Source organism: Podarcis melisellensis (genome assembly GCF_964234715.1).
Source record: "Podarcis melisellensis genome assembly, chromosome: 5".
Lineage (NCBI taxonomy): Eukaryota > Metazoa > Chordata > Lepidosauria > Squamata > Lacertidae > Podarcis > Podarcis melisellensis.
The window spans coordinates 16,943,147-16,956,127 of NC_138537.1; the positions used below are offsets into that span (position 1 = coordinate 16,943,147).

The following is a 12,981-nucleotide window of genomic DNA, read 5'->3' on the forward strand; positions in this document are numbered from 1 at the left end:
ACTATTTCTCTTATGTCCCCTTCAGCCATTCCATTAGCCACTAATGCACTGTGAAAGGGACTTCTCAAGAGTGCGACTGATGCTTGTGTCTTCTGCTGTGTGTGCCTGCTCCACATGCTCACAGCCAAACCTAACCCCTGTTTATCAGCTGCTAATAACTATTACCTTTTGAGTGCTTTCGGTAAAGGGCATTTCTTGGTTTCTCTGAAATGCTGTTGTTGGAAAGTTAACAGCTTTTAAACCTCCTAGCTTCCAGATGTTCTGTATTTCTGGTAGCAGCTGAGAAACTATTAGAGTGGTGGGGTGTGCAGCTGCTTGTCTCCCTCAAAGCACTGATTTCACACAAGTCTTACACATAGTACTTGGAGTCTGCAGCTGGTTTGCATGTTTCAAAGCTCTGCTCCATTTGCTATGCACACAGCTCTTTCACGCTGGAACTCATGGGGAAAGCCCTTGCCTCTTCTGGACCGCACAAAGATTTCCCAAGGTAGTTGGCAGAAAAGAATATGAAACATTTAGTAAAATATGTACAAGGCCACAACATATGCAGAACTGCAGAATATCAAAAGGCCTGGAAACGATGCCTTATGAGGAACGGCTAAGAGGAGCTGGGCATGTTTAGCCTGGAGAAGAGAAGGTTAAGGGGTGATATGATAGCCATGTTCAAATATATAAAAGGATGTCACATAGGGGAGGGAGAAAGGTTGTTTTCTGCTGCTCCATAGAAGCGGCACAGAGCAATGGATCCAAACTACAAGAAAGAAGATTCCACCTAAACATTAGGAAGAACTTCCTGACAGTAAGAGCTGTTCGACAGTGGAATTTGCTGCCAAGGAGTATGGTGGAATCTCCTTCTTTGGAGGTCTTTAAGCAGAGGCTTGACAACCATATGTCAGGAGTGCTCTGATGGTGTTTCCTGCTTGGCAGGGGGTTGGACTCGATGGCCCTTGTGGTCTCTTCCAACTCTATGGTTCTATGAAAAGGGTGTTGTAGATAATTAAAACTGATCTTCATTCAGCCCAAGTGGCTGTCAAGTTTTGGTTGAACAAGAGAGTTAAAATTCCACAATACAATTCACTCTGATGGTTGCTTTTGTCCATTGCTAATATAAAAGCTCCATAAAGTGCAAGCAATTTGGACCTCGGTGTCTACCCTTGGTTTTTCTTAAAGAATTGACATTTGTGCCTTTCTGACATTTTCAGTAGGCATGTTTTGGGGGTGGGCCTTGATGACCTGTAGTCGGGTTTGAGGTGTGAAGCAGCTGATTGATCTGCCACAACATGGGAAAGGATGGTTGGACTTGCCATCACATTTATTTCTTTTTGCTGGAGATCAGGTAACAAACCAGTGTGTGCATGGGACCTTCCCCACCTTCAGATGTTAGATCAGGGCCCAGCAGGAGTTTTCCTTGTGCCTGCTCAGTCCTTTGTTCTCTTGTATCTTCTTTTGATTGAGGTTTGATCTGCCGATTTGGAAGTAATATTTTCTTTTATTTTGAATAGCAGCTGCGGTTCTATTTGAGAACTAGAAGGGAGCTCCTGTCTAGGTTTGTTTCTACCCTGCTTTCTGAGATGGAGGTGTTAGCCTTTAGTTTGTAGGGTGGGGACTAGGAGTAGAGAAAAAAAATCAATCCAGTATTCACTTAAAGCTGAATTTTACCAGTTTCCAAAACTGATACACAGCTATCCTTCAAAATCTGCACTTTTCTGAATTTTGTGATGCGGTTCTCTAGCCAGTATATGAAAATGCCTATATTGGGGGAAAGTGTGCATAAAAGTGAAGATATTGGTGAAAATTAACATACAAAAATATATTGCATCAGGGAAAATGCTTGCAAAAAAAGTGTACGTGAGTCAAAGCTGCATATAAAAAGTTATCTGGAGAGGTTTGCACTAAAATGCTGATGAACCTTGATGAGATTGTTTTTAAATCACGAAATGCCGAAAAATTGGGATAACTGAATTTAAGCCTTGAAAAAATGAGAAATGAAGAGCCAAAATTTTCCAGATCCTTTTATCCCTAGGATAAGTATGCAGGCCTTCCTCCCAGAAGGTCCAAGATTCAATCCCAGAGCCCACCAGTAAAAAAAGGTTCAGGTAGCAGATGATGTGAAGGACCTCTCCCTTGAGAACCTGGAAATCTGCTGTTGCTGCTGCCAACGCTATTAGTAAAACACCAATAAAATGAAACACTATTAGGCTAGAAGAGGAAATGGTAGCTCCCTATGTACGGAACAGCAGCAAACTTCAGTAAAAGAAATTTTAAAGAAGAAATTGATTATATGGGTTTTGGTTTCATGGGGATATAGCCCAGTAGCAGCCTCTCTATGTAAAGCTTTGACTTGCATTTTTGTTTTGTGAACATCTACAAAGCCTTGGATTACTCTCAGCAGCAGGACAGAAATTGATCACAGCTCTAGAGGCAGCAGAAAAGGGATTAGCCTTTAAAGGTAGTTTTTAGGCCTGGTGACAGCGATGAAAGGGGCCTGTGATTTTAGTATAATTTGGAGTATCTGATGCATTGTGTAGGATAAGATCAAAGCATTCCTGTTTAACAGGGACGTAGCCATCAGAAAGAGCTGCATTGTCAATCCTTTCTCAATGCCCAGTGTTAAGCTTGGCTCTGTTTTGCTGCACAGCAGAATAATCTGCAGCACCTGGAAGTGGAACAGTGGAGTGCCAACTGACTAGCAGATAGAGGTAAGTCTACCAAAATGTTTTCTTTTTTTTAAAAAATCCCATTCTTCCACCCATCACCCCAGAAGTCTTCAGTCTGGTGCTGAATCCCATGTTCAGCCAGGTGCTGGGACTGATAAAATTCAGTGGTCATCAAGCTTGTGACAATAACATTGTCCTGCCATGTGGAACGCCCTCCCATCAGATGTCAAGGAAATAGACAACTATCTGACTTTTAGAAGACATCTGAAGGCAGCCCTATTTAGGGAAGTTTTTAATGTTTGATGTTTTATTGTGTTTTTAATATTCTGTTGGGAGTCACCCAGAGTGGCTGGGGAAACCCAGTCAGATGAGCGGCATAGAAAATATTATTGTTATTATTTATTAAGGCTTGCAAACAGATGGAAGGCATTCTATAGTAGTTGGGGCTGGCCATGTGAAACCCTAATCAGTCGTCAGCCATGTCAGTTAGGGGCAGTGGAGGATTAGATGCAGCCCCCTAGCCTCTGCCCATTTCTTTCTCTCTCTCTCTCTCTCTCTCTCTCCTACCAAGGTCAGAAATAGGTTAAAGACTAAGGGATGTGGCTCTCTGGAGGTTGCTAAGCTCTAGCTCCCATCAGCCCCACCCAACATGACTAGTGGTCAGAGATGATGGGAGTTCTGGTCCAGCAACCTCCAGTGGTTCAAAGAAGCCAAACTGTTGCTCAGAAGGCTCATCATATGTGAGATTTTTTGGGTGATTGGGTGGAAGGAGACTGCACATGGCGGCTACAATTTACTATGGCAGTGTTTTTCAACCTTTTTTGGGCAAAGGCACACTTGTTTCTTGAAAAAAATCACGAGGCATATCACCATTAGAAAATGTTTAATTTTTTTTCTTTAATGGCAAACAAAAACATTGTGGACCGTTCTCTGCTCAGCGGGGATCGATCCGCTGAGCCGGCGGATGACAGCTCCGTCTCCGCACTGTTTGCGGAGAGGGAGATGTCAGAACCCCGCTGCTCTCTATGGGGAATCGGATTAGAGCGGACTGCCTGTCTGCTCTCATCCGATCCGATCCCCACCCAGGACGGCTGGAAAATAGGGTGGACACAGTCCGGCGCCTGCCTAGTGGGCGAAAATTTGTCTTTTTTTTTTTATAAATCTTTCGAATTTTTCAATTTTTCCCACGGCACACCAGGCAACATCTTGCGGCACACTAGTGTGCCACGGAACAGTGGTTGAAAAACACTGTACTATGGTAGTAATCTCCACCTCTCCTGTCCTTCCAGCTCCTTTTCTTTTTGAGTAAAGCAAAACCAGAGACCAAATACAACATAGCTACTGGGTCGTATCCCGTTCTGCAAACAGACTACAGATGGACTAAAATATGGATGGAAAACCTATAGACCTCCCAATGATGCTGGACTTCAACCATCCCTGACTATTGACCATGTTGGCTGGGAGTGATGAGAGCTGGGATAGCTGGAGGGCTATAGGTTCTTCACCTCTGGTCTAAAATTAATAATAGTTGTGTTACTGCCAGGATCCCGCTCAGTGGTCTGTAGTAGTGCTCTATAACAACCATGCCGATCAGCAGCTCATGAGGGTTGCACAAGCACTATGCCTGTCTGTGTGCATGCACCTGTTCAGAATTCAAGACCCTTTGCTCTTCTGAATGGCTTCCAAGTCTTTAAATCAAATAGGTGGGCTTCGTTTCCCAGCTTGCTGCAACAGATCCTTCCTAGCTAAGCAATTTCTCCCACTAATTGGGAGGGGTGGAAAGGGCAGTTAGCTAGTGTTGTGCAAGGTTGCTAAGGAACGCTTGCAAACTCAAGGAAACTCAGCTACTCGAAGCAGTCCTGCGAAATGTCTATAGCCTCCACTCTGCACTCAAGAGAAAGGAGTGCTGGAGCTAATCAAGTGTGGTTGGGAAAGATAATGGGATTTTAATCTGAATAAATAGCACATTAATAGCAAACAAGGTAAGCAAAATGGATTTTCTCCAGGTGAACAGCTTCTGTTACATTTCCAGGAAGAAACTGTAAAAGGTAAAATTTGCTGGGATGGATTCTATTTACCGTCAGAGAAAGCCACTTACGTTTTTCTGGCTCGCATACAGCATTCCAGAGCTCACATGCAACCTGCGAGAAATAAAAACGAGAGCATTGTGATTGAAGTCCGTGTTTTGTCCTTTTGGTTCTTGTCCATCCAAACCCTTTTTGACATTCCAGAGACGGCTTGCTCACCACAAATTATTCTGGAGGAAATTAAATTCTGAAAGGACATAAAAGCCGAGCAAAGAACCACCTTTGGAGATGTATTGATTGAGATAAAAGCAAATTAAGCACGAGCACCACATTTCCTGGGTAAAAAAAAAAGCCATGGCTGCTACTGGGAAGCAGCTGCTTAACATGGCTGAAGATTCTGCGAGAGAGAAAAGTACAGAACGACTTGAAAACAGGCTGACTATTCATGATTTTATGAGGATGCAGGAGTTTTTTAAGGTAAGTTCTCAAGTGACCTGAAGGGCTTTAGAGTTGTTAGGGAAGATCACCTTTCCTATCATCATTGAGGTAGAAAACAAAGGGGTGGAAAGAGAGATCAGAGGAAGGAGAGCCTATTGGTTTGAGCAACATGTTTCTTCCCAAGAGACACATCCCTTTGTGGACAAACTTCTGAGGAACTACCTGGGGCAGGGATGGAGGCATAGTGGGCAGAGTAATGCACAGGAGGCTGGTTTCTATATCCTCTCATACATACTCCTCTCTATTCTCCATCCAGATGAGTCAGAAGTATTAGCAAAAATTCAAGGACACATACCCGCCATGCAAAAGAGAATGCAATGAAGGGCTGGGAAGAGGGGTATAGCCCAGGCATAGGCAAACTCGGCCCCCAGATGTTTCGGGACTACAACTCCCAGCATCCCTGACCACTGGTCCTGTTAGCCTAGGGATGATGGGAGTTGTAGTCCCAAAACACCTGGAGGACCAAGTTTGCCTATGCCTGGTATAGCCTTTGGGGGAGTCCCTCAGGCCATAGAGAGGCCTGGAGGGCTGTATTAAGCCCCAAGGCTTGTGGGTCCACACTTCTGACCTGGAGCGGTCACAACAAACTTGCATGTTTTTGCATTATTTGCTGTACATGGAGAATGCCATGATTCGATTGGGAGGTGCCCTGTACTTGCATTACTCTTCAAGCGGTGGTTCTGGAGATGCAAGCGGGACCCTGTATGGAGACTGATCCAATGCCAAGAAGGGCAGACCTCCTGTGCTTCTGATAGTTGCAAAAACCAGAAATCTACCAACACATTGTGATCATAGGTTTGTTTCAAAAGCAAGACTTACTTTGAGCCAGGGCTCGCCACATTGTAGACCCTGAAGCTATTTTCAGTGGCAAGGCTCAGCTCTAGAAATGGGCATGTAATACTGATAAACCGCCTTGAACATAGGCAGAGTGCTATCTCTCAGCACTTAGTGATGTCAGACAGCTTCCATCTGGGATTAAAAGGGGGGGAAACCGCCCTCCCGGTGCCCACTCCTCAGGGTCCAGCCCGTCCCTGACAGTTGGCACGTTTTAGCTCAAAAGGCCTGTTTCTTTTCAAAAGTGTAATTTGAGAGGAGTCTGGAAAGGAAATGGCGGTGTTATATTTTGTAATCTATAAACACACACAAGCAAAGCCCAGTGACAGCCTGTATTAAAATAAATGGTTGCTTTTGTCTGTACCTCGCACACACAAAAAGGGGGGGAAATGGCATGGATCTATTTTCAAAGGTTGCAAAAGCTACAGGAGCAGAACAGCCTGGAACAAAAGCAGAAACAACCCCAAAACCTGAAATATGCCCCTGAGCTAGTGCTGTGGCCTCGTGTGGGATGGCAGGTTAACGAACAGAGTGAGAGCATCAGTCTCAGAGTGGAGCTGGTCCAGCTGCTCTGAATTGTTAGGCCCAGAAGGCCCACAGGTGCCATTTGCTCTCAAACTATCCTCAGAGGAAGCTTTTACAGCCCGTGGAATTAAAAGGCAGTGATGCTGTTGTTCTGCCGTCACTCAGTAATGGGTCTCTGAGCAGTCCAAGTGCAAGTGATGGGATTATGCTTTTTCGCTGGCCTTGCCTCGTCTGATTCTGGCAACCGGCTAAAAGGATAAAATGTTGGCTCGGCCTGTAAAGCAGAAGGGGGAGGGGTGGGCTCCCCACCTTTCTGCATAGGGCTGCATTTACTTAGAGGTTGCATGCTGGCGGGGCACCCCATTCTCTCTCTCTCTCTCTCTCTGACTCCATTTTCTCACTTTCTTCTATCCTTCACTACCAGTTTTCTCCTCCTTTCCACCTGTATGAAATTAAGGTTGCATTCATGTGGCCGTTTACACCACTTCCCTGATGTTCCCCTAACGGTTAATTGTTAATTTCCTTACGATATCTGAGTTTTCATACAAGGTAAAAGCCACTTCCAGGAAAATGATGGAACATAGCATGTGTTTAGCACTCGTTTCCCTGTTATTTGATTCTAGCAGACCCTGTGTGAGTAAACTGTGTGAGTAAAATGACAAAAATTGGGGCGCAATACTGGCTTTCATGGGGGAACAAAATAATAATAATAATTTATTACTTATACCCCAGCCGCTCTGGGCAGCTTCCAACAGAATATTTAAAAAATAGCGAAACATCAGATGTTAAAAACTTCCCAATACAGTGCTGCCTACACAGAATGCAGTAGTAGTGCCATTGTCCTATGACATTGGTTGCTGAATGAAATTTAGCACGACGTGTCAATATACTGGTCCAAAAGCCACAATCCCGTAATACAACAGGTTCTGCAGTGTGAAAGAAATGTTATCAAGCAGAACAGAAGCACTATTGTAATCAGGGAAACCAACACAGTATTCACCAAATCTGAATGTAGTCTAGGCTGAGGGGTTGCAGGTTGCCCTCAAAAACTCTGGTTTGGTGACACCTGACTTTTCAGTAATGCTGCCTCCTGGGGACCTTTCAGCCAACAGTTCCTGATTTCCTGTTCTTTATGTGCTTTTCCCTGATCCCGCCTGTGAAGTGGAAAGGGAACAAGCAAACTGTTATCAAAGATGCTTACGTTTCTGTGGAAAATAGTATCATTCATTAAAAGAACAAAATGGGGAAAGCTGCATATGCATAATCTGAACAAAGCCAGTCATTGGTGTCACAATAATTTTGCGATTCTAACCGAGAAAGCTGCGTGAGGTACTAGGCAGAAAACTCTGCTCACCAGTAGGGATGTTGCTAACATGTTTAATTATCTATTTTGGGGATGTGAATTTGGTCTGGGATATGAATTTGGATGTCTTTCCAACTGAACATCATTTCTTAAGAAGTTCTTCTCCAACTGAGAATTTGTTAATTGGTGAGTTTTCAGTTGCTCCTCAAAATATCGTCTTTGTTTTTGGTCCAAGTCCTTGACACTAATCACAACTAGGATGGACTAGTGCTGTGCCAAAGCCCATGGGAACTTTGAAAGCCTTCTCCCTACAAATATAGAAAGAAGAGAACTGAAGGCTTCTGGAGGCAACTTAGGTCCTCAAGTGCAGAGAGAGAAGCAGTGAGATAGTAGAGACAGAATTTAAGTAAGAGAACATGATCAGACTACCCAAATCTGGGATATTGCAGGAAAAGGAGCTCCGTATCTTGAAAGTGGAGCCAGCTCAAAGGGAAGAGCCACATGGAATGGAAGTCAACAATGTTAACATACATACCTGGAACAGTTCCCAGGATTCTTCGGGAGAAGACATGACTAACAAGAGTGGCCTAAGTGTGCTTTAAATGTCGATGTCACCATAGGAAGCTGCCTTATAGTGAGTGAGATTGTTGGCCCATTTAGCTGAGTACTGTCTATATCAGGTATGTGGAATTTGTGGCTTTCCATACGTGGTTTGTCTCCAACTCCTGTCAAACCCAGCCAGCTTGGCCAATGGTCACAGATGATGGCAGGCAATATCTGGAAGACTACAGGTTCCCAACCTCAGATCTACACTCAGTGTTGGTGCCTCTCCAGGGTTTCCAGATGGGTTTCCTCCAGACCTACCTGGAAGATACCAGGGATTGAGTTTGGGCCATTTTGCACGCAAAGCATGGGCCTTACCACCTGGCTACACCCCTCCCAAAACATGTCTCTCCCATATTGGTTTCTGCAGCCACAGAAGCTGCTGCAACCTTCCAAGAGTTTGACTTCACCCCCAAAGCCACACTCCTCCATTGTCAACCAGTCACGGCCCTTCCAGAATAATATTTCATAGTGAGGCAGAATATCTCAGTGAGCTCAAGGTATGAAAAGCAAATGACTACGGCTAGTTTATTAGCAAAAGTTCTGCAATGTCAGGCAATGCATGTACCCACGAGCATCAACGCAGACAGAGACATGCACCCTGGCTGATTCTTCCATGGCGGCTTGTTCCATTCCTTGCTATTCTACCAGCACAAGTCAGTTCTCTCGGAATGGGTACTAATGGGTTAGGGACTAGGAGATGTTTATGTCCTTTGATCTGGCCTTGTCTGTCGCTGTAGTGTAGAAGAAGTACAATTTCAAGACCTCTTGCACTAACCTGCACCTCTGTAAGAGAGAGGAGAAGCAGCAAAAGCTTGACAGGCCAAGCTTTTGATCTCTAATTACTGTAGCATGTCAGGCCTGTGGTTTAAATTGGGTCTAATTGAGGTGATTGCGATTACAATAGCTTGCCTTCCACGAGCTGGCCTTTTCCCCTCTGCCAGCCGTTCTGCTAATGGGAGTTGATGGCATCCATATATAGCGGACTGTATCTTGGCAGGAAATGAGAGGAACGTGGCTTGCATCTCTTTTTTGAGCAAGACATGGAGGGGGAGCAGGCGATTTGACGAGGTGACGGACCCTTTTCACGGTCAGCTTCATTTTGGAGCTGCATGCACTGCTTTGATTTTGCAAAGAGAAGGATCTTCCGCCGGAGAAACGAAAAGGAGAGGTCTCGTTTCTGAGCTTCAACGGAGCAAGCGACTTGTCATTTCCTCACTGACAGATCACTTTCAGATCACCTGCAGGGCTCTTGCTCAATCGTTTATGCGATCGCTGGATTTTCCATGGGAAAAGAATTGGCAGGAGGTGGGAGCAGGGGGTTTCCTTCACATGAAATGATGAAAACCTCAGATCTGCCAGTGGGTACACAAAGCTGCTTACTGGGGAGTGCCGCCAGCTGCTGGCAGCAGAAATCTGGGTTGCCAACTGATTATTTCTCCATCTCGCAACAGTGGCATAACAAGCATAGTATCAACCCTTTCCCTATGCAGCAACGGGGAACTTCAGGTGCCACATTTCTGATTGGTGGGCAGGTGTTAACGAAGTACAGTGGTACCTCGGGTTACATATGTTTCAGGATGAGAACAGAAATCGTGCTCCAGTGGCACGGCGGCAGCAGGAAGCCCCATTAGATAAAGCAGTGCTTCAGGTTAAGAACAGTTTCAGGTTAAGAACGGACCTCCAGAACGAATTAAGTTCTTAAGCCAAGGTACCACTGTATCAGCAGAGAAAAATGTTGGCAACCCTTGGTACAGTGTTTCCCAAAGTGGGCGATAATGTGTTGGATCAATCCATCAACCTTGGAAGTGTCTTTGGGGTTGAAGGTACACACTTTTGTTGTTGTTGTTTAGTCGTTTAGTCATGTCCAACTCTTCGTGACCCCATGGACCAGAGTATGCCAGGCACTCCTGTCTTCCACTGCCTCCCACAGTTTGGTCAAACTCATGCTGGTAGCTTTGAGAACATTGTCCAACCATCTCATCCTCTGTCATCCCCTTCTCCTTGTGCCCTCCATCTTTCCCAACATCAGGGTCTTTTCCAGGGAGTCTTCTCTTCTCATGAGGTGGCCAAAGTACTGGAGCCTCAACTTCAGGATCTGTCCTTCCAGTGAGCACTCAGGGCTGATTTCCTTCAGAATGGATAGGTTTGATCTTCTTGCAGTCCATGGGACTCTCAAGAGTCTCCTCCAGCACCATAGTTCAAAAGCATCAATTCTTCGTCAATCAGCCTTCTTTATGGTCCAGCTCTCACTTCCATACATCACTACTGGGAAAACCATCGCTTTAACTATACAGACCTTTGTCGGCAAGGTGATGTCTCCTTGAAGGTACACACAGTAGGCAATAAACACTCATGGATGCCATAAGGATTCAGCCAAGTGTAGAGGTTTACTTGACAGGCATATAGAAGCATATTGGTAGCAAATATATACAGACATTCACCAATGCTGTGATCAAGGCATGCTTAGAATCCAACAAGATCCCAAGGTGCTCTCCCTGCTTCTCTCACCGCAAGACACAAGCAAGAGACTCACAACAAGTTGCAACAAGTTACACAGAACCGTTGTTATCAGTGCTTCCTGTCTCACTGCACATGTCCAAAGAACAGTTCCCACAGAAAGCGTCCTTGCATAGACAAAACAATCTCAGCCTTCTGCTGCTTCTTGAAACTTCTTCTCTGTTCTTCTCTGTTTCTGGAACAAATGATTCTCTCTCACACAGAGAGAATATCCAACATAACGTCCCCTGGGGGGCGCTGGAATGATCCTGGGGTGGCGGCGGCGGTGATAGCAGCCTCGGGTGCAGTTGGGAGGCATTGAATAAAAAAAGGGGGTGGTGGAAACATAAAGAAAGAGAAGAAAATTACATACCTTCCAACATTTCTGTTGGAAGTGCCAGTTTGAATTTTTAAAAATGGGGGGGGGGACACTAAGGCTCACCCCACATAATCGATCACATGATGCTGTGCACACTATTCATTTGAATGGCAATGCCCATCAATTTGGGGGGGGCAGGCCCCCTCAAATATTTTATTGGTGGGGCAAAGACCTCCTGGGCCCTAGGAGTTGGCTCCTATGTCTCTGATGGAAATTATTGTTGTTTAGTCGTTTAGTCATGTCCAACTCTTTGTGACCCCCTGGACCAGAGCACGCCAGGCACTCCTGTCTTCCACTGCCTCCTGCAGCTTGGTCAAACTCATGCTGGTAGCTTCGAGAACCCTGTCCAATCATTTCGTCCATCTGATGAAAATAGGGACGTCCTATTCCATCATCATCATCACCATCATTTTATTATTGCTCCAGCCACTCTGGGTGGCATCCAGCATATATAAAAACATAATAAAACATTAAACATTTTTTAAAAAAACACTACCCTATACTGGGCTGCCTTCAGATGTCTTCTAAAGGTTGTATAGTTACTTATCTCCTTGGCTTGAGGGTTGCATAACTCCATACCGTCCAATATTTCTCCAATTAAAACGTCCAAAAAAATGTGGGACATTCTGGGATCAAATCAGAAACCAGGGTGGCTTCTGTAAATCCGGGGCAGTCGCTGGAAAATAGGGACACTTGGAGGGTCTGGAAATGGCTTACCAGGTGAGATAGCAGGTAAGGTGCTTTGGCATAATGGGGGGAAGAAGGGGTAGGCAGCTTTGAGGTCAGCGCAGTGCAAACAGGTGAAAATAAACACCTCTTTTGCAGGAGAAGAAAACTTTTGAGAAATTGGAGAACAGATTTTTACACAGAATGTGTTAATTTCAGGTTCCTGCCTGTATAGAAAAAGCTGCTTGGGATCTCCTTCCTACCTACTCTGCGTTAGCATGTCTGCGGTTTGCTTATTCCATCAATTGCTTTATCTGGACAACTGTGAAGTCCCAGCATGCAAACATCTTGAGAATGATCACTCTCAGGCAGACAAATTCTACGACTCCTGAGTGTGATAGACAGTTTCATTGGCAGAATCAAAAGCCCCCACTGTTCAGACGTGGGTGGATGCAAAAGTCGTTCCCTTTCTTGGTGACAGCAGCTGACGGCAACGGCAGAAGGGAGGACAGAGAGCAGAATGGTCTCTCAAAAGCTCTGATTTACTGTTGTGTTCAAAATCCCCGTTTTTATATTTTATTTTTTACTGCTTTTGAAAAACTACAGCTCTTCTTTGTGCATGGAGTCAGACCTCCTCCTGTCCCTCAAAATCACTCAAGACAGTGAAATGTATGTAGCCTGACTACTGTTGCCACCTGTTTTTCCCTGTTTGATGATCTCTTTGGTCTTTAACAAGTGTTGCAAGGTGGCGGAGGGGCCTAGGAATTGTTCGTTGGCAAGGAAAAATTAGGTATAAGAGGTGAATTCCTGGGTACAATCCTAGAATTCTAGGCTTGGAAGGGACTATGAGAGTCATCTAGATCAACCCCCTGGCTCGAACCCAGAACCATAAGATTAAGAGTCCCAAAAATTTGCACTAACTTCTCCTTCGCCTTCTTCTAGCCTCTCTTAGTTCTGGGAGACCAGGGGAGAGGGGAGCTTGTCACAGCA

At 45.0% G+C, this 12,981-nt stretch overlaps 1 protein-coding gene across 1 annotated transcript in view; it reads left to right on the forward strand.

The window, feature by feature from the left end:
* Positions 1-4,138: 4,138 nt before the first annotated feature.
* The window catches only part of WDR49 (WD repeat domain 49), a 94,917-nt gene continuing 86,074 nt past the window's right edge, over positions 4,139-12,981 (forward strand). Inside the window, exon 1 of the mRNA XM_081911452.1 lies at positions 4,139-5,161. Coding sequence (XP_081767578.1) covers positions 5,039-5,161 — 123 coding nt within the window. The 5' untranslated portion in view covers positions 4,139-5,038. The remainder of the gene's footprint in view (positions 5,162-12,981) is intronic.